This window comes from Sinocyclocheilus anshuiensis, unplaced genomic scaffold (genome assembly GCF_001515605.1).
Source record: "Sinocyclocheilus anshuiensis isolate Anshui unplaced genomic scaffold, SAMN03320099.WGS_v1.1 scaffold987, whole genome shotgun sequence".
Taxonomy (NCBI): domain Eukaryota; kingdom Metazoa; phylum Chordata; class Actinopteri; order Cypriniformes; family Cyprinidae; genus Sinocyclocheilus; species Sinocyclocheilus anshuiensis.
In genome coordinates this window covers 384125-406576 of record NW_015542416.1, presented here as the reverse complement: position 1 = coordinate 406576, position 22452 = coordinate 384125, and the positions used below count along the sequence as shown (strand labels likewise).

General features: G+C 37.1%; 1 protein-coding gene across 1 annotated transcript in view; it reads right to left on the bottom strand.

Moving 5' to 3' along the window:
• LOC107693459 (reversion-inducing cysteine-rich protein with Kazal motifs-like) overlaps positions 1–22452 on the bottom strand; it is a 58797-nt gene that overhangs the window by 5245 nt on the left and 31100 nt on the right. The window contains exons 3-16 of the mRNA XM_016492865.1: positions 21971–22045; positions 20260–20296; positions 19835–19920; positions 19681–19728; positions 17054–17087; positions 16513–16710; positions 14929–15193; positions 14464–14637; positions 10206–10418; positions 8356–8492; positions 8146–8286; positions 6959–7147; positions 5463–5585; positions 4328–4573 (exon numbers count right to left, since the gene is read on the bottom strand). Of these exons, the coding sequence (XP_016348351.1) occupies positions 4328–4573; positions 5463–5585; positions 6959–7147; positions 8146–8286; positions 8356–8492; positions 10206–10418; positions 14464–14637; positions 14929–15193; positions 16513–16710; positions 17054–17087; positions 19681–19728; positions 19835–19920; positions 20260–20296; positions 21971–22045 (1966 nt within the window). The remainder of the gene's footprint in view (positions 1–4327; positions 4574–5462; positions 5586–6958; positions 7148–8145; positions 8287–8355; positions 8493–10205; positions 10419–14463; positions 14638–14928; positions 15194–16512; positions 16711–17053; positions 17088–19680; positions 19729–19834; positions 19921–20259; positions 20297–21970; positions 22046–22452) is intronic.

Sequence of the window (22452 nt, the reverse complement as noted above, 5' to 3'; positions counted from 1 at the left end):
TTGTGAATTTGTCTTTTGTGACAGGAGCTTCCAGAAAGTACAGACATACATAGAAACCAAGCAATAAAATGGAATATAACACCATAATAATAATATTTACACTGCCATTCAAAACTTTGGGATCAGTAAGATTTTTAATGTTTTTTAATGGAATCTCATGTGCTCATCAAGGCTGTATTTATGAACTGAACCCACGACCTCTTGTGCTGCTAATGCAATGCTCTACCACTGAGCCACAGGAACATTATTTGATTTAACATTTATTTGATCAAAAATACAGAAAAACACTGTAATATTGTGAGATATTATTTCAATTTCTAATATTGGTTTTCTGTTTTAATATACTTTAAACTGTAATGTATTTTATTTCTGTGATGCGCAGCTGTATTTTCAGCATCATTACTCCAGTCTTCAGTGTCACATGATCTTCAGAAATCAGTCTAATATGCTGCTTTACAGTTTTTCTCGATTGCTAGCACACAAATCATGAAGCAATTCACCATTTTCTCACAACTATAAACACAAAATCAAAAAGTTTAGTCAAAAACATGTTCTCTTTTGTCAGACTCAAACTTTGGCCTCAGATGACACACAAACCTGTCAAATACACACACTACTTCACTGCCTAGAGAACACTAGTGCGATCAACTCAAAACACTGTTACTAAAACCTGCTTTTGGGAAACAGGAATCCTTTTGCTAGTCAGTCACTGTTACAGTATACGACATAAATAGAGGGGTGCAGATACAGTAAAATTCAGCAATAAACCTTAAGAAAAGTTTACTGTCATGAGATCTTGAAAAGCACTACAAGAGAAAAGTTCAAAGACCAAAAAACTGAATATACAGTAAACACACATTGGAACATACTGTCAGTTACTTTACAGAAATTAATAAATAAATAAATAATTACAGTAAGTTCATTCATTCATTCATTCAGCATCCTCTGCCAAATTGCATTACAGTATTGGTATTATCCTTATTAGTTACAGCAGTTTCTAAGTCTTCTGACAAAAGACTTCTCTGCCAGCCCTAGACAGTCATCTCTCAGTTCTGCACAAATATTGTACATGTAAAGACTACTTGGCTACAAATCAATTCAACAGTAATGAGTTTGAGGGTGTACTGTACAACATGTGCTAGAGTATTTACTGTACATAGAATAATGAAAGCTCTCTCTTCTGAAGTACTGCTGGTATGTTCTGTAATTATATTGTATGTGTAAGTAGCATTGAAACCCTGTAGATGAGCTGCAGGCTAACTTCCCTCATGATCAGTCCATCCAGAAGAACATGCTCAACTATAGTGCTTTGTATTTCATCAGGAACAAATTACCTTTGACCTCATCACCTTCATTTTTATTTTCCCTTCCTCTTCCTCTTTTGTCTTCCACTACCAGGATTAATTTTCCTAAACACATAATCACTTGTGCTCATGTGCGTATCATCCTGAGATTTTGAGCTGTGTGTCATCAGTTTTGCTACTGAATGTTCACACAGGGATAAATGTGCGCTGTTTGAGTTCATTTTTTGATGCTTGAGTTAATTATATTGTGTGTTTGTGTTTTCTGAATGAGAACATGGTTAAACCTGTGCAAAATGATGGCGTTTTTGTGTAGAGTTTTGCAGAAAGCACTGAGATAATAAATGCTGTTTTTTTTATTTTATATTCATAAAAGAATCCTGAAAAAAGTATCACAGGTTCCAAAAAACATGAAGCAGCAACAGTTTCCAGCACTGATAATAAATCAGCATATTAGAATGATTTCTGAAGATCATGTGACACTGAAGACTGCAGTAATGATGCTGAAAATACAGCTTTGATCATAGAAATAAATTACAGTTTAGTATATTTTCACATAGAAAACAGTTATTTTAAATTGCAATAATATTTCACAAAATAACAGGGTTTATTTCTGTATTTTTGATCAAATAAATACAGCCTTAATGAGCACAAGAAACTTCGGTAAAAAATATTAAAACTCTTACTGATCCCAAACTTTTGAACGGTAGTGTATATATATAAAAATGACTAATGTAATATAATAATCAAAATACAATATATCACAATAATTAAATATATTAATATAAATATAATAAAATAATTAAATATAATAATGTGAATATAATACAAATCATATAAATATAACAAAAATAAATATAATACAATAAAGCAATAAAAACATAGAAAGAAATATACAATAGACAAGCATATTACTTACACTTGCTATGTTTGTATTTAGATGTGTTTTTTATACATATTTTATCATCTGTAATTAAATGCGCCTTATCATAGTTTACATTTACATTACATTTACATTTTCAAGTAGTAGGATGATTGGAAAGGATGAGTTTAGAGACTTCTGCCTCAGAGAGTGGAGAGAAGGATGAAAACGAGTGTATGTTTGCTGGTAAGATGTGCTTGACAGATTGTGGTGTGGCAAATTGTGCACTGATGGTTTTAATTTTATTAATGAAGAATGTGGCAAAGTCATCAGCTGTTAAGAGTTGATGAAGGAGGGGGAGGAGGAGGACAAAGGAGGGAGGTAAATGTTTTAAAGAGCATGTGAGAGTTAGGCGAATTGTTAATTTTGTTATGATAGTATGTCCTTTTAGCAGTGGAGGCATTAGCAGAGAAGGAAGAGAGGAGTGACTCAACATAGTTGAACATTATATTCATAACATATTCTTTCTTATTTTCAAAACTTAAAATTTAAAGTGGTAAATTAGGCTGAAATGACAATTAGGACCAATAACTGATCCCAGAGAAGTTTCTTTAGGGTTTCTACTCTATTTCAGTTTCTACTCTCTCATTTTCCGTGTGTTAAATTAGTCATGAATTTGTCCAGGAATGATGTTCTTGAGTCCAGCCTGCAGAGGTCAGCGGTTTGTGCTGTGTTAAGACGAGCTGTATTTTCCCTAAAATCTCTGAGCGTCTCTCCTCTGCTTCAGCGCACCGGCGGCATCATGAAAGCACCTCGGTCAGATGTTAACATCAAAGCTTCGCCATTTTATCATCTTGTTTACAAAGGAACAAACATTTCCTTTGAAACGCGGGCCAAGGAGATGTTACGCAACACGCCTTACATAAGACAGATCCTCCGCAGACGTCATTGTGCTGCTAATTTAATCTTATCCTGGACGGGAATTCAAAAGCCCTTCAGTGACATCTGAACAAACAAACCTTCACAAACACACACGACCGAAGACACAGAACGCAGAGCTTGTTAGCGGCTGAATAAACACACACCAGTGACAGGCTTTACTTGATTCAGCTCAGACTCCATCGCCTGAAACAGTGTTTGAGAGAGCGAGAACTTCTTCTTATTTATTTATCACATTTGATTGTTTTATTACTAAATTTTAAAAACTAAATATTTGAAACTTTTATCACATTGCTTATATAAATTAATTCACATCACTGCAGCAATTTAAGAATATTAAACATTATTATTATTAATTATTTTTAATGGTTGGTATGGTTTTAACATTATTATTCATAATTAATATATGAATAAATTATTACTTATGTTTTTGTATTCATTCTCAATTAATGTGCTATTATTCATTATTATTGTTTATTAAACATTGGTGTATTTTATCTTATTGCTTATTTATAATAATGCAGCATGTTGGAGAAAAAGTTTATGTAAAAAAATTGTTTTGCCGTTTTTTTTGTTGCAGATATTATTAATTAATAAAAATAATTTCACATATCTATTTTTATCATTTATTTAAAAAATGGTGCAATATTGCTTAGATTAATTCATTTATATTCATGTGGCAAGTTTGAAAAATTGTTTATTATAACAATTATAATTACAGTTATTAATAATTGATAATATTTTAATTTTATAATAGTCAAGTCAAGTCACCATTATTTATATAGTGCTTTTAACAATGCACACACTCAAAGCAGCTTTTTAGTATAAAAAAGGGAAATAGTGTGCCGTTCTCCTCTGGCCAGACAAACCAGCAATTTAATTCTAGGCTGATCATAGGTCAGATTATAATATTAATATTCCATTGACAATTATTCCATTGACAATTATTATTTATCAAAGATCTGTGTGTTTTGTCATATTGTCCCTTTCTCTTCTTATACTTGCTGTAACGCTCAGCCTCTTGTTGCTCTAATAACTGCATATTGGTTTGATGAATCACACTAATCAATTCTAAAATCAAACTATGCTGATGTGGATGGAGTTTCCCTGGCTTCATCGCTGTACACATGTGCTGGATGTCTGGGGTTAGATGTGATGTGATGTAAGATCTCTTCAGAGGAAGGGTCACACTAACACGAGGAAACTGTGTGACACCTGAACAAACAATCAGAGACAGAGCAGCCCTGGCCACACTCTTCCAGACAGACTGAGCTCCCGGGTTCACACTTAAACACAATAGCATGGCTCCTCTGGCAGGGGTTCGGGGAGCAGGGGTCGATGCTCCTGCAGGAGCCGAACACAAACTGGTTGTCCTTGAAGCCGACGCAGCGCGCCACACAAGCACTGGGATATGTGCGTCCGTTGCAAGTGCAAACCGGCACGAAATGATCGGCGCAGCTGCAGGGAAGCCCTGAGAGAGAAACCACACCAAACACAACTAGTCACAAACACCCAACTGATTTACAAATTACTGTTTTACTCATTTAAAAAGGTCTTGAAAAATTGTTCTGTTTATTCAATAATAAAATATAGCTGTTTTATTGATCTACTTCAATATTTTATTTATTTATTTTATTTATTTACATTATTCAGTTTTTGCCTGTTATTTTTTTATTTTTTTAGTAGAAATTACTGTGAAGTCTAACATATATGGAAGTGCTTTTCCACCAAAAAATATATATAAATAAATAAAATGATGAAAATGGTAATTGCAACTTTTTATCTCACAATTCAGACTTTTTTCAGAACTGCAAACGTCAGAATTACAGGAAGTGAACATGGAATAGTGAGGTTACAGTCAGCATTCTGAGTTCATAGGAGCTTTTTTCTTCAAAACTGGGAGGAAAAAGTCACAAATACCTAAAAAGTAGAATTTTTTTCTTGCAATTCTGAGTTTATATCTCATAATTACTTTTTTTGACTCATCCACAGAATAAAAAATAAAAGAAACGGTAACTGCAACTTTTTATCTTTTATTTTTTCAGAACTGCAAAGGTCAGAACTGTAAGCTGCAAACTCAAGATTTGCAAGAGAAAAGTCTGAATTCTGAATTCATATCTCGCAACTCAGAATTCTGACTTTTCTCTTGCATTTTCGAGGATATATCTTAAAATTCTGAATTTATATCTCACATTTCTTCTTGCCGTTCTGTGTTTATATCTTGCAATTCTGTTATGAAAAGTTGCAATTACCTAAAAAGTCATAAGTGTGAGATGAAAAGTGAGGGTTATTGTTCATTGTTTACTGGTGTGGATGAAACGGCTCATAAACAGCAGTGGAGCTGATGGTGAAGCACAGACCTGTGAAGAGCCGTCTGTCCTCGTCCGAGCCGTCGGAGCGCACACACTGACGAGACGAGCAGATGCTTTCACCGGCGAAGCAGGAGCAGGGCTGACAGTCGAGCCGGAACGACACACCGTGACCTGCATATGAGACCATCACGAACAAAACATTCACTCCTGCCGGATATACAGCGCTGGACAAAATCATTACAACACTAGTATTCTCAGCAGATAAAATGGTTTGAAGTCAGTTATTTCTATCTTTTGCTGTAGTGTGTCAGAAGGAAATATCAGTTTACATTTCCAAACAATTTGCCATTAATTGTAATAATCCAGTGAGATTTTTGTTTGCACAAGGAGTCTGACAGCAGCCAGTGCTCCACACAAAGATCTGATTTCACCATCATCCAGTCTGTGTGGAATGACATAAAGAAACAGAACAAACTGAGACAGACTCAATCCAGAAGAACTGATGCTTCGAGAAACCTCCAGCAAAGCTACGGTGCTGTTAAATGTTTGAGGCACTTGTGTAAAAATGCTGTAAAATGAGGATGCTGTCAACAATAGTGTCATAAATATATTTTCTTTATCAATTAACTTCTATTAACTAAATGAAATTAGTGTGAGCATCTTTGTGTTTAAAGCAGCTTTTGCCCTCGGTGCACTTGAGCAGAGTTTCTCAGGAGCTTCGCAGGAGGTTTCTTGAAGCGTCTCGGAGACATTATATATAGATCAGTGCATACTATACGTTTAGTTTCCGTAAGAACAGATCTCTGAGATCAGACGCGACTATAAAGCACAGCACATCTGTCTCCACTGAGCCCAAGCTGGCGAGCGCTTTAGAAGCAGAGTAAAAATAAACATGAAAGAAAAAGCAATAAACTCATTCAGGTTCAAACCGACAGGCATACAAACCAGCTGCTTACTAAAACACATACTAATCAAAACTAGAGAAAAAAAGGAAAATATGTTCACTAATGATATGCATTCGTTCTAATTCTAAAAGGTTTTATTTCATATTTTTTCTATCTTTACATTTACATTTAGTCATTTAGCAGATGCTTTTATCCAAAGTTATCTTAAGTTAGCTTAACACAGTACACGCGTAATTATGTAATAAATAAAAAGAAAACAGTTAGTAAATCAATAGAGTGCAAGTCTAAAAGGGACAAGTTTTTTTTTTTATTGATATATTTCCTGTTTGATTGTTTGTGTTGTTTAAAACATACTGGAAACCATTCTAAATATCCGTCCACTGCGAATACAGATTTCTGTTGTTATTAATGCATCATTCCACCAATAGATGGCAGCGTCCACTTAAAAAAAACATCCATTGGCTCAGTATTTTGCCTTATTTGTCTTTATGTTAAGCTAGTGATAATAGCTCATTAAATAAAAGCAAACAAATGCAGGTGTCTGTTACACACGGATACTATGTGAAATACACATCATTCAAGCAGCAAGTGCTGGAAATGAGCTGCTATTGATTGCTGCATGCAGATATGAGCTCTCACTCTTGCGCTGTCCTCCCGAGAGGCAGGTCTTGCTGGTGTCGAAGCAGGGCATTTCAGCGCAGTTCTCCAGACGGCCGCTCTGACCGCAGGTGCACACCTCGTAACAGCCCACCTGACCGCTCCTGGTGGGCACCTGGATCCGGCTGTCCAGCAGCACCAGGAACTCCGATGCTTCCCCCAGCTTACAGCCTTAGAGACACGAGGAAAACACAATCCTAATGCACTTCCCTGCCATTCTCTGACATACAGGTGTCCTGCTCTTACTGTGCACAGCATGCATACTGCTGTGAGTACTGTGTGTCAGTGTCCTGCATGCATACAACACACGGATGTGCAGTTTACAACAGAGAACACCACGCCGGTATCCCACAATGCAGTTCACTCGACCTTCATTTTCTGGTGTCATGAAGCTACTTCTTGACTCATTATTTCATCGGAGTATCAAGAGTTAAAACATTTCAAACAAAAAACCTGAAACCAAACAAAAGTTTTACAATCTACTTTTTGACTCATAATTTCATTGGACTATCAAAAGTTAAAACATTTCGAAATGAAACACAAAGCAAAAGTTTTAAACTACTTTTTAACATATTATTTGACCAGAAACTACCAAAAGGTAAGACGTTTTAAGACAAAACATAACTTTTAAAATCTACTTTTTGATTCGTTACTTGATTGGAAAATATCAAAAGTTAAAGACGTTTTAAAACAAAACAAAACAAACAAAAAACTTTTAAAATCTACTTTTTGACTCATTTGATTAGAAACTGTCTAAAAAGTTTTAAAACACCTTTAAAAAAACATTTTGACTCATTATTTGATTGAACTATCAAAGCTATCAATAAAATGTTTTAAAACCAAAACACAGCAAAACCTAAACAAAATGAAATTAAGCAAGCAAAACTGAGGTGTTCATTGGACTCAATGAATTAAACATGCAATACAGTAAAGTCATGTGACAACACAATAGTATATTACAACCTAAAATGTTTATGATTGCATACTAATTCACATGAGGTGATTTCAGACACACTGACGGCAGTCACCTCAATGTCAAAATGTGGCCCTATTGTCCTGAATTAACTGTACTTTAAGTAAGCAGCACTCTGTTACTCCACTCTGAACACACCCTCCTAATAAATGCACGTTTGATCAGCTCACAAGTGAAGATGTTTAGGAGTGTTTACCAGGAACGCAGAAGTAGGGCAGGCAGTCGTGTCCGGGGTGGCAGCCCTTTCTGTTGACTTCACACAGGTGACTGCTGGGACAGGGGCTGGGGTTGCAGGGGTGGATGACTTCTTCAATGCTGTTTTCAAAGGGACTGGGAGCTGTGGGAAGCATGAGGACATCAGTGCACAGCTTATATCGATCAGACTCAGATCTGAGCGCACACTCACTGAGGTATCTGTGGAGAGGGATGCAGCGCTCCGGGTCGTCCGTGGCCGACAGCAGGTCACAGATGCGCTCGGGCGTCTGTCCCTCGAGAAAGCGCTTGCCATCGCCACACTGCGTCAGGATATCCACACAGTCCGACCTGAGGACACACAGCAGACAATCATCATCATCCTCGGTTCTATCCTCATTTATAATGCAGTTCCAATCTGAAGCTAGTGTTCTTTTGATGGTCATGTATTGCTGTGCCTATGTAATAAACTGGTGCTTTTATATTGCGGTACTGATGGTAAAGTTGTGTAAATGTTATGATAAGGTTGCTATAACGTTCCTCTAATGCCAATGTATTGTCAGTTTTAATGTAAAGCAAACCTGAGGGTTTAGTCTTCATTTAAGGGGCTGTCTATGCAAGCCGGTTCATGCAACATAAAAAAAATGATGGTAATTATGACTTTTTATCTCGCACTTTGGCCTTTTTTTTTGTTGCAATTTTGAGATATAAACAGAATTGTGAGATATAAACTCAGATATGAACGCAGAATTGTGAAAAATAAAGTCAGAATTGCAAGATATAAACTTGAGATTGCAAGACAAAAAGTCAGAATTGTAAGATAAAAAGTCACAATTAGCTTTTTTACATTTTTTATTCTGTGGTGGGATAAAAAAACAAAACAGTTGCTCAGAAATTCTCAGAATTCTGAGAAAAAAAATCAGAATTGTTATCTAAACTCACTACTGTATGAATACTGTATGAAATCAGAATCCAAATTATGAAAACATGTCCAAAAACTTGCAGCTCACTTTTCTATATTTTTATCTGTGATGGATATCTGCTATTCTGCCAGTGTTAATACATTGTCTCTCCATATTAATGTGATGTTGCGTCAGTGTTCATGAAATGTTTGTTTTTATGAAATTCTAAAACATCAAGACAATTCCAGAATGAAAACTTAAAAGCATCGTGATGCATCGCCCGCCAGCTGTGTGTGAATCTACAGGAATATTCTGGACGTTCATGCAAGGGTCCGGCGGCGGAGCTGTGTTGTTGTAAAGCCATGTGTCGGAGGAGCAGAGCTGGCTGCTGTGAAACTAATGTGACCCGTGGCTCAGACGGACGGATGAAAGCCTGTTTCCTGTTTCCTGTTTCCTGTTTAGCGCACAGATCGCTGCTCCTCTCGACTGTCCACATGCAGCGTCTCAGGAGGCGTCAAGAGCTTCTTATTTCTCATTCACTCACACTGACAGAAACATCTGTGGTGTTTTGTTTAGCAGCACATTGTAAGACACTTCACTGGCACACGACACACGACACTAATGCCATCAGTCCAATATCACCAACAACAAACAAAACACAGAACAACAAAAGTACACAAACATACACATAACTAAACATTCTTAAAGATATACAGTATATATACCTTGTATTTTATTTGTATATTTTTCATTTTAATTTTAGTTAAACTTTTTAGTAATTTTAGTTGGGGTTTTTTTTGCACTTTTTAGTCGTTTTTGTTTTGTTTACATATGTCTATATTTTTTTATGAATTTTTAGTTAATTTCTAATTTGAGTTATTTTAGTACATCAAGTTAAACTAAATGAAAATGAGAAAGCTTTCAGAAACTGTCACATGTAAAGATTTTGTGTGCAAGCATCTGAAAAAAACTGTAATACATAAAAATAAAAAAAACATTACATTAGTAAGAATATAATGACTTCTGAAAATAAATGTAAATTATTGTGGGATATTTTATTTATTGTCATAAAATGCATTTACAAAAGAAAAAGTACAGGCTTGTTTAGATGATTTTGTGTGTTTTGCTACAGCAGATGATGAAGACGAGGATGAAGGCTGACCTGCAGATGACGCTTCCTCTGGACTTGCTGTAGCAGGGTTTGATCTGCAGCGCACAGGCCACGGTCTTCCACATCTCCGGCTGGCACCTGCTGATGTCCAGCACAGGGATGTTCATGAAGGGCATCTTGATGGTTCCGTTGGACCAGAGTCTGAAGTCGTTCATGGCGCCCTGGTCTGACTGAACGTTACAGCTGCGAAACAGCTCCGTCGGCCTGAGAACACAAAAACAGCGAGGCGAGACCATGATTTACAACAGAGCAACAGCAGACAAAACCTGCAAGACAGCAGATGATGCTAGAGACACTGCAGGCATTAAAACAAGCTCTGTTTCTAATTTAAAGCAGACTCGAGTTGCTTTGTGGAATTGCCTTCTTATTGCATCCCAGAAGGCCATTGTTCACTAGCAGCCGCGTCCCGACAAAGCTTTGGGAAGAGGGACTTCCTCAGGAAACCTGAAGCCGAGAGCAGCGTTTAATCTTTCTAACGATCGGCTGTTTTATAGAGCTCAGTGTGGGACGTGGAGCTCAGGTTCTGCGTGTGGTTAGAAGCTGATTCCTGGTCATTTGCAGCTTTATTGTTTGGGTGTGGTGCTGATGGGCTTAACCAAAACCAAAAACACTCTTTACTGGCTTTATATCAACCTTCCATTCTTCAAAGAACGTTCCACTAAAATATCGGGCAGCACAACTGTTTTCAACATTGATAACAATCAGAAATGTTAATATAATATAAAGTCCCAGCTAACAGGGAATGTTCTCAGAACTTTGTCTTAATGTTCTGGCGAGTTTCTCTCAAAGTTATAAGCAAATGCTCTTTTAGTAATGTTCATTTACAGTTTTTTCAGCTGCTTACACACATTTTCAAAACTTTGCCTCTTTTTTTTTTCAAAACTTTACACAAAGATCCAAGAATTGCACACAAAATGCAAAATGCCTCTCATCTCTTGCAGAATGAAGCACTGCACTCAAAATATCACAAACACGTCTCAAAAGCAAACATTTGCAAACACCTTTGCCATAATATTAATTCCTGATAGATTTGTGTGTGTTGCATAGAGAATTGTGTTGTGTTTTGCAAAAGGTGTTTTATGAAATTGAAAACCTAGTCAAAGGCTGAGAATTAGTGTATGGTTTTGTAGATTTTGGTGTGTGCTTCTGCTGTTTGAGTGTCAGCTTTCAGAAACTGTGTGACAAGTAAAGATTTTGTGTGGTCTTTAATAACACTATCAAAACATTACCACAAAAAAATGTGGAATATTTATATATCTTTCATTTAATTTTTCATAACCATTTTAGTTGAATGTCCATCTAACGTTTTTAAATGTTACTACTTGTTTCATAACATTCTCATAATGTTTCAGAACAGTGTGTGTGTGTGTGTGTGAGTGAGTGTGTGTGTGCTATGACAGAGGGTCAGTGTGAGTTTAAGTGTCTCAGGTCAGTCAAACTCTGTTTACTCAGTATTGAAAGGTTCTTTTCTTTCATACATTTGTCAGAATCTCAGCCACCAGCCGTAATTGGATTCAAAAGTCATGAAAACCCCTGCAAAGCCCCTCAGGAGTCTGCACATCGACCGTGAGCCTCATGTGGATGCCATGCCATTTCTTCATCTAAGCAGGCTTGTTATGACACTTCCACAAACTCTTGGAGTAAGTCACACTCACTGTTTCACAGGCTCGAATCTCTCTTCCCTCAAACGTTTGAGAGGACTCATGGGATTGAGTGTAACCATGTAGCCGTGGTGGGAAACCAGTGGTCCTATCATGGAGCTCAATGCCTGTTTGACCTGAAAACAATGCTGGACTACTTCTGCCATCATAAATCATGCTGTCTATATCTGTAACCCACAGAGAAAACACACAGGCCAGAGAGAAACCCAACAATATGCCTGCTGGATATTCATTTTTCCATGTAACACAGACCTCGTGTTCAGTTACATAATAATAGCATGCAAACTTATGAACCCTGTGAACCCCTGTCTACTTTCAAAGAGCATAACAGTATCACAGTTGGTATAGCTGGATTTTGAGGATATGTGAATTAATTATATGCTTAACTTGTACAACAGTTCAATAAACAAGAAGTTAAAATTGAGTAACATACATTTCAGTCACAATATTAGTAACTTCACTTTTGATCCACAATGAAAAGAGACATCGAAACAAAAGCATCTTACACAGCATAGCAGTGTTTTCTTCCTGAATGAACTAATGCTTTTGAACTAGTGCTGTCAACTGCTACAAAAACATAAGTAATTATTGCATATTTTTCTGAAATTAATCATGATTAATCACGATTAATCCCACCTTACATTAAAGTTTTTAAATATACTTTTAAATTTCAATAATTTCACATTCAAGCTTCAAATTAATGTACAAACAACATAAAGACAGTATATCTGTTTAATGGCATCTTTTTTTATGACTGAAGGCCAGTACTGATACCAATACTACTGATGTCTCTATGAAATTGTTTTTCCCCCTAATATTTAACCATTGACTAGCCATTCAACATTACAGTATAATCGAGAACTATCAATTTTAACATTTATTAGACTTTAAAAAATAAGTTCTAATTTAAGTGAACTTAAAACAATCTCCACAATCTTCACAAATTGAATAAAGTTATCAAACACTAAATTCTAAATTAAATATAGATGAATCCTTAAAGTTATAAAAGTTATTGATTTTTTTCTTTTTTCTTTTTCCTTTAATTAACAGACATCACAGCAGCTGGTTATTAGGTTATTTGGCTGCTATTTCTTTAAGAGCTGCTGCTGCTGAACATGACGCGGATCTGACACGCATCATATTTTCTCTCAACTCTCTTCACCTTTTCTGACCCACTTCAGGTCTTAAAGTCTCTAGTAATGAGCTGACGAGTTAAATCGGGTGTGATGAGTGAGACAGTGCTGGACTGCTCCAGAACAGTTTTGAAAACCATTTCAGAGACATATTCTTAAATGTGACTCATATATAACATATTACATCCATGCACAGTTTTAAGGCAGCTTTAATTGCCTTTTTTAGTAACTTTATGACTTAACTGACAACGACATTGCATGCACGTAGTTTCATTCGCTCTTTGATATGAAAAGATACAGGCTACAGCGCGCGGCAGCACGCACTACGAGCACAGTACCGTTTCCACGCTCGTTTGACTCGCGCCTGGCGACGAAGTGAAGCTGGAGCGCACGTCTGAAACGTCTCCCATTTGATGGGTTCGTAAAGACGTTCTGTGACTAAATAAATGCACTTCTTGTCAAGAAAAAGTGCAGTTGTGAGTGGGGTGGCCAACCCGAGCCCCACCCCTGCATTAATTGCGTTAAATATTTTTAACGCATTAAACTAAAAACATTTTAGCGTTAACGCGCTAATATTGACAATGTTCCTGAATCTATCAAGTAAATGATTCAATGACTCACTCATGAAGTCAGTCAACTGTTCCTGAATCTGTTGAGTAAATGATTCAATGACTCACTCATGAAGTCAGTCAACTGTTCCTGAATCTGTTGAGTAAATGATTCAATGACTCACTCATAGAGTCACTCAACTGTTCCTGAATCTGTTGAGTAAATGATTCAATGACTCACTGCAGTGTTGTTATTGTTAACTAAAATGACTAAAAATCATTTTCATTAATTGAAATAAATTTGAAATAAAATAAAAAAATGCTAGTGCTAAAAATGCTAGAAAAACATAAATAACTTCAACAAAAGCTATAAATGTTGCCTTGGCAACTAACTGAAATAACATAAGTTGAAATACTAAATTTACTAAAACTAAAACTGAAATGAAAAAAGCTAAATAGAAATAAAACAACAACAAAACGCAAATGTACTTAAACTCAACAAAATTATTACAATTTAAACTAAATGAAAACTGAAATTATATAAATAAAAACTTATTCAAAATATTAATAAACACTACAATAGTACATAAACAATACTAAAATAACTCTGACTCACTCAAAGACAGTTCACTTGTTTTGTTCCTGAATGAATCAGCTATATGAACAATTCAAATGATTCACTTGTTGTTTATAGTGACTTGTCGCCATCTACTGGCTGATCAATGTAACTTGCAGAAAGAGTCACTAAAAATTGCCCACCTCTAATGCACAGACGGACAGACAGAAGAAGTGGAACGTCCTGGTGCTCTTAGACTGTATTTCAGCACTCTTGGTACCAATCAGATTCGAGGACTAATGGGAGCTAATGCTTGTATAAGCAGATTAACAGTAAGAAAGTGTTTCTAACCTGTTGTTGAAGTTGGTGCAGTAGCTGAGGTCTTTGCAGCCTAACTGGCACGGCTCCCTGACGTCGGCCAAGCAGGTGATGAGGTCCATCTCAGCCGGGTTGTATTCACAATGCTGGTCGAACTCCTGCCACGTCTGAGTGCCCCAGTTGGTGCTGATCTCCAAGCACATGTTCCTAACAAACAGTGAGGATATGAACACATTCAGTCTCAGAGCGACGCCGTTAGCCTTCTGACGGCTCGGGGGCGTCACAGTGGCTTGGTGGTTAGCACTGCTGTCTCACAGCAAGAAGGTCCCCGGTTCGAGCCCTGGCAGGGACTGCCTTTCTGTGTGGAGTTTGCATGTTCTCCCTGAGTGCTCCGGTTTCCTCCCACAGCCCAAAGACATGCAGGTTAGGTGAATTGTAGCCATTCATGCTGGAATGGTGTTAAGAAGAAAACAAACAAACAGAAGGCTCAGTGCTGACCTGCAGCTGGATGTGTTGGCCTTAAAGCAGCAGTGCAGTTTGGCGTAATCCATCTTGGCGATCGGGGGCGATTCGGGGTCACTTATGGTGGGCGGGTGTGCGCTACCCAAGAAGCACTGCCACAGCGGGTCCTGCGGGAGCGGCTGACTGCCACACTCACTGATCAGACCCTCCATGATCTCCTGCTCGGTGCTCATGGTGCGAAGAATACGCTTACAGGCCGTCTGACAGTGAGCCTCCTCCGCCCGGTCACAGCAGTACAAACCTGAACACACACAGACACACGGCATTCTGGATAAGTGAGTCACTTCCCCAATCAGTTTCAGTGAATCGATTCAAAACCTGACACCGTTCATGTGTAGAAAGCGTGCACTGATTATAGTCAACTACATTTGACTAGGTTCTAGATTGTAGTTAATCTACATGATAGTTGAGTAAATGATTCAACGACTCACTCTAGTGTTGGTCCTGTTAAATAAAACTAAAACGATTAAAAAAAATTTTCATTAGTTGATATAAAGTTAAAATAACAATAGAAATATCGCCTTGGCAACTAACTTGAAATATATATTGAATAATGTGGTAATTTTATATTGTGTGAACATTGATTGAAAGCAGTCCTAACTCTCATGGTTCCGTAAATGATTCCTCACTTTAGTATATAACAGATTTATTGTTTTATTTTTGTGTTTTTGCATGTGTAAATATAAACTGACCGTTAACAATGGCTGGCACACATCTAATGGCGTGCCTCAGATGATCACATGATCTGTCCTTGTTTTTTCATATATGTAGTAATTTGTTTGTACTCTGTACAGCACTTTGGATCGATTTATATTGTGTTTAAATGCGCTTTATAAATAAATGTTTGTTGTTGCACAATTACAAACTAAGTTAAAAACATGATCATTAGTTGGACTGCAAGATAATTAAAACAAAAATCTTTAATGGAATACACAGAACAATAGACTGTCTCAAAGAGATGAACCTAATTTTTCACATCCCAATTTGCATACTAGATCTACACATATTTGATCAAAAATACAGTAAATGTGAATATGTGTTAAACTGTAATGTATTTCTGTTATGCGCAGCTGTATTTTCAGCATCATTACTCCAGTCTTCAGTGTCACATGATCTTCAGAAATCATTCTAATATGCTGATTTGCTGCTCAAGAAACATTTCTGATTATTATCAATGTTGAAAACAGTCGTGCTGCTCGATATTTTTGTGGAAACTGATTTTTCAGGATTCACAGATGAATAGAAAGTTCAAAAGAACAGCATTTATTTGAAATATAAACCTTTTGAAACATTATAAATGTCTTTACTGTCACCTTTGATCAATTGAATGAGTCCTTGATGAATACAATTGTTTTTTTTTGTTGTTTTTTCTTACATTATATTTAGAATGAAAAGTATGCAAATGGGATGCAGCCACAGCTGATTGACTAGCTGATTGATTTTTTTTAAAGTTGCAAATAGATGCAGATTATTAACATACAATGTCATGTTTAAGTCAATGTGTTTCTTGCAATTTCTGTGTAATTATTAGTGAAATGAGTAGTTTGTGGGTGCACGTACTGTCGATGGGGCTCCGGATGGGGTAGGATTTGGTGTAGTTGGCCACACAGCCGATGAGCTGCGGACTGATGCTCTGGCAGTACTCTTTGACCGCGTTGATTTGGGAGACGGTCGGCGACGAGTCTGTGCGGAAGATGGCCTGACAGTATTCACGGCAGTTTGTGTGTCTCCCTGCATAACTGCAGCATACTGAGCCCACTGGACACACACACACACACACACACACACACACACACACGCTGAGCCATCACCACACACTGATCTCATCATTTCTACATCTGATCATGCAGTCTGCCGCTGTTTAATAAAGGCAGTCTGCAGTATGTTTGCTCTACTAATGCACACAAATAAGTGCTTCATTCAGTCCTGAGCTCAGCGAGTGCAGGTTAAAGGTCGTGACCTTGCCTCCCAGGCACAGAAACAACTCTATCTCATTTCCTTCTCGTCCTCAAACAGGAAAGTCAGTCTCTGAGGACTGAATCACAGAAATGAGGTACAGACGGACTGATAACCAAAGACCTTGTCATGCAGCTTTGCTTACTTTCATTTTTGGTGATACAGCTGTAGAGTGGTTTCTGCAAGAGACAAATACAATTCATTACAATATTGCGATATAGTTTATGAAACAGTGTTTCTGTCTCTAAAATTCACCAAAAAGTGCTTGTTCTTTTCACAAAGACACAAAAACCTTCTATTATATTTACCATTATTTTAATGACCTTTAATTATTATTTACTGTTTTTTAATTGTTATGTTATTATTATTATTTGATTTGATTTCTCAGACAAAGCTGTCATATATTTTGTACAGTGGAGTAAGATTGACTACTTGTATTAAAACTGTATTTTTTTGTTTATGCACTGTCCCTTTAAAACAAATCCTTTTGACTCCAGCTTTTCAAACTTCAGATAATTATTTCTGAATCCAAGTACTAAGTACGCTACTGTCGGGGTCAGTAAGATTTTTTAAAAGAAATTAATACCTAAAGACATTTAATGTAAAGACAAAGACATGTATAATGTTACAGTAGATTTCTATTTTAAATAAATGCTGTTCCTTCTGAACTTTCTATTCATCTGTGAATCCTGAAAAATCAAATGCATCACAGTTCCCACAAAAATATTGTGCAGCACAACTGTTTTCAACATTGATAATAATCAGAAATGTTTCTTGAGCAGCAAATCAGCATATTAGAATGATTTCTGAAGATCATGTGACACTGAAGACTGGAGTAATGATGCTGAAAATACAGCTTTGATCACAGAAATAAATTACATTTTAACAGAGATTCACATAGAAAACAGCTGTTTTACATTGTAATAATATTTCATAATCTTTACTGTGTTTGATCAAATAAATGCAGCCTCGGTGAGCAGAAGAGACTTCTTTCAGAAATATGAATAAATCTTGCTGACCCCGTGCATGAATGGTAGTGTGCTAATAAAACTAAGGCACATTTTATCTTTAAAACCTAAAGGCTGATGCTAGTTTATTTCTGACAGCAGCTCTGAGCAAAGCAAGCATCAGAAACATCCATTGTAATGCTATATAAAGTCTTGGATTCTTTCGGCTGCAGTCGAGTCGAGCAGCGCTGAAGTATGCGTAAGAAAAGCAAGGCACACGATGAAAGAGCTGAAGTTGTTGTGAGAGCGATCCAAAGCAAACGTTGTGCCGATGGTCTGCGTGTTTGTCTGGATCTCAAGAGCCGTACGGACTACAGTCTGACCGATGGACAACAGCATCAGCTCTACAGCATTTCTATCGGGGATCATTACTCTTTTATAACACTCAGCCAGCAGAATTACAGATTTATTGCGCTGTAATGTGGCGACAGCATGTCCAGTTAGAGGGAAACGATATTTTTCCATTGCTCAACACTAACGAAACAACCTCATAAAGAGGTTTGGGCCTGTGCTAGAAACCAGGCTTTAAATGAATAAACACAAATAAAGCTTGAGTCTCGTTTCAGACTGCAGAGCCGCCAGACAAACAAACAGAGAAGTGTCCAGGACTCTGATGAAGGACAGAGACCTCCCAGAGTCTGCCTGCTTTCATCTCAACATCTCAACCGGAGCAAGAGTCTCTGTGAAGGTCACTGTGTGTTAAACTGGATTCACAGCGTTTCTGAAGCCACTGGCCCAACGCTGCGGGGCTGAGGACGGTTGTCAGGGAATTGTTATGTGGTTGCTAAGGTGTCTGAAGTATATTTTCCATACTGACCCAGCACCAGCTCTATGATATTGACTCGGGTCATCAGTCTAATCCAGTCTTATTATTGTTAACTAAAACTATTAAAAATGGACATACAGCTGCAATAAAGTCAAATATAAATATCAGATGAAAAACTAATAAATAAATAAATTAGATAAAAACTAATTAAAGAAATAAAAGAAATATAAAAATAATAATAAATACTGCAAATAATACTAACAACACTAGTATGATCACTAAACCCTAATTTGGTGTTCCTGGTCAAAAATTACAAATTTCTTGTTATGCTATAATATCACCAAATCTTGGATTCAATCTTTTTATCAACTTGTTTTCTTTCATTTGGCACAGGTTTCGTGTTCCTTTAGGAACTGATTGATTGCAGGCCTCATTGATCTGAGCTTAAACCTCAAACATCGGCAAAATAATCCAAAATAATGTTAGTTTGTTTCACTTTTTGAGGTGCATAAGCTCAGATCAATAATTCCTACAATTAATTAGTGGCAAGAATGCAGCATAATGTTAACCAAAAACACCACAAGTATAACAGAATAGGGGAGAAAAGTCTAAAAAATGACCGGAACACAACATGAGGGTTAAAGAAACAGGTTATTCACACCGGACAAGTTACGTGGCGTGATTTGTTGTATTATTGGAACAAACATGTTCTTAATCTGTACTTTATGAAAGCATGCTTCTACCTCGAAGAACGGAAATAAAAGCATTTGTGACAATCTCACATCTGTGACTTTTCTTCATAATAGCAAATATCTCTCACAATCCGCATTCTGAATTTCTCACAGTTGTGACTTTCTATTTCACAAAAAAAAGTCAAATTTATTTCAAACTTTCTCGTAATTACCACAATGGCTTATTTTTTACTCTTGAAGTGGAAACAGGCTTCCAAAACATCGACATTTGCAAACTCTATGAAGGAAAATAAAGGTAAACTCCCACCTCTGTGTCTTTCTTGCATACTTTAGCGATGTCATTTTTAGACGACGCCTGAACAGAAAGCAGAAAAACACGCATCTAAGAATCACAGGTGAGCCGATGAGCTTACAGACTTCTCTACATGTTTATATAGATTATATAAGATCTGTTCATTGACCTGTTTGCAGTCCCTGCGGCATTCAGCGGAGATGGCCAGCTCACAGCAGCCCAAACCCACCCATCCGTCTGACTTCTTTGATGCTCCTGGAAATGTTCAGAATCACAGTGAGCTTTACAGTGGATCTAATGCATAACCATACATGACACACTGATGAGTCTCAAAACAACACAGCATTCATATTGCATGCAGACGTGCTTTGAATGTGGAGCGTTTGGCTTGGGTTCTTTATGAGCTGCAGCTCAACGCTCTGGACGGGGTTTTAATGGCCATGCAAGGTGTAGCTTGACTGATGTGAAGTGTGATATTTGTGCATCTGGGAGGCATTATGTCTTCAGAGACTCTAAATCCTCTCTTGTTCTTTTAAGGCTGGTACAGGTGTGTTCTGCAGATGGCTCTAAACGTCTCCATCTGTGTTCACGTACCCGGCAATGTGTTGTTGATGCAGATCCAAAGTTCACTCTGCGAAGCGAAAAGGAGATGTTTAGCACGACAACAACTCAGAATACATCATCTACTCGCTCTCATGTGCTTCCAAACCTGAGGATTCTTCTTTGGAATCCAGAAGAAGTTATTTAGCAGGTCATTATTTACTGAAAATCTCATTTCACGCAACACGAGGGAGCTGCTGATGACTGTGTTCAGGTTCAAAAGAACAGATTTAACATGTGAGACTCAAAATGCAATTTAAAGCAAGAAAAAAAAACTGTTTTATTAAATAAAATAACTTTTGAATATTTATGCATTAAATAAAAAAAAAATTATGATTCTGCACTGCTTTAGGTCACTATTTACATAAGCAAATTTGTGCATTGAGCACTTTTTACTCAAATTGTTATGCTGGAATTATTTATACTGTGTAAAAAAGAAGCAAAACATATTAAATAAGAAAAAAAAAAATACAGTTTGGGGTTGGGATGATTTTTTATTGTTTCTGAAAGAAGTCTCTTCTGCTCACCGAGGCTGCATTTATTTGATCGCAAATACAGTAAAAACAGTGAAATATTATTGCAATTTCAAAAGGCAGTTTTCTATGTGAATCTCTGTTAAACTGTAATGTATTTCTGTGATGCGCAGCTGTATTTTCAGCATCATTACTCCAGTCTTCAGTGTCACATGATCTTCAGAAATCATTCTAATATGCTGATTTGCTGCTCAAGAAACTTGTTGGAAACATTCATATTTTTGTGGAACCCATGGCACGTTTTATTTTTCAGGATTCACAAATGAATAGAAAGTTCAAAAGAGCAGCATTTATTAAAAATAGAAATCTTTTCTAAGATTATAAATGTCTTCACTGGCACTTTTGATCAATTTAATGCAACTTTGATGAATAAAAGTATTAATTTATTTAAAAAAAAAATTATTTGAACAGTAGTGTAAACATTTTCAGACATCTGGACATCATGGTTTGAGCAACACAAAATACACAATAGAATGTGTGAAGCATCTCAAATGTATTTTCACTGAAACCGAATGATAAAAGCAGTCTTATATAACGGTCTGGTTATAAAGGACCAGTATGAAAGCAGCCTGTGTACAAAGATCCCTTCATGAGAAGCGTCTCTGGTATCAGTGGAGCTCGTATTATTGGCAGCGGAGAGCCTCCTAATATGACTCAACTTTAATTAAAAGTAGATGCAGATGAGCCACAGAATGCTTTACTGAGCCACAACCTCCTCCTCATCCACACGCTTTGACCAGATCATCAAACATCGTCTGAGATTCACATTCTCTGGCGTATGAAAAAACACACCCGGCAAAAAGATGCAGCCTCATTTGAACGAAGCACAAACAACAATGTGGTTTTGATGCGTTAGACTCAAAAAAACACATTTGATTCGGACATTAAAATGCTTTCGAACACATTTCAAATGCTTCCAAACTCCATTTGCATCCATTTTCTGTGAATCAGCGCAGGACGCCGGTCCAAAGCAAACAGGCCCGGGGCTTAATTAGAGGCTGGATGTAATTGCATGTTGCTGCTTTGAAAGAGGGTGGAGGCATCTGTCCAGCCTTCATTACTGGCACGCAGGTAAAACCACAGCAGCAGACCACGAGGGAGGAACAGGAAGTGGCAGCGCTCTCGGTTTAAGACTTCCTGTGCTGCAGCTGTAATGTAAACACAGATCTTACCAGAGACTCGGGGCAGTAACTGGGCAAACGCAGGAGAAGGTGCTTCAGACGCGATTCACTCCTGATGGTCGCGAGCTGCAGACAGAAGAGAGGAAGAAATGCACGTCTGGTTTAATAATCAGCAGCACACATGAAGCACTCAGTGACCCTTCTCTTGGAAGGACCTTCATTTGGGTGTGATTCACTGCAATTCATTTAAATAGCTCAGTAGCATATCATGTATGAATTTGGAAAAAACATTTGGAAACAGTCATTAGTTTTGCAGTCCTATCTGCTGTGTGCAGAAACATTAATGTACATATCTATGCTGTTCTATACTGATTTCCATACAGTCATGAATAGACATTCAGTGTGCAGTAATTATAGCCGTTATAATTATTATATGTTGATGAACTCTCACGAAGATGACGAGGAAGGTTTAACAGTCTTTAATTAGCCCTCCCCCTCACTCTCACACACACACACACACACACACACACACA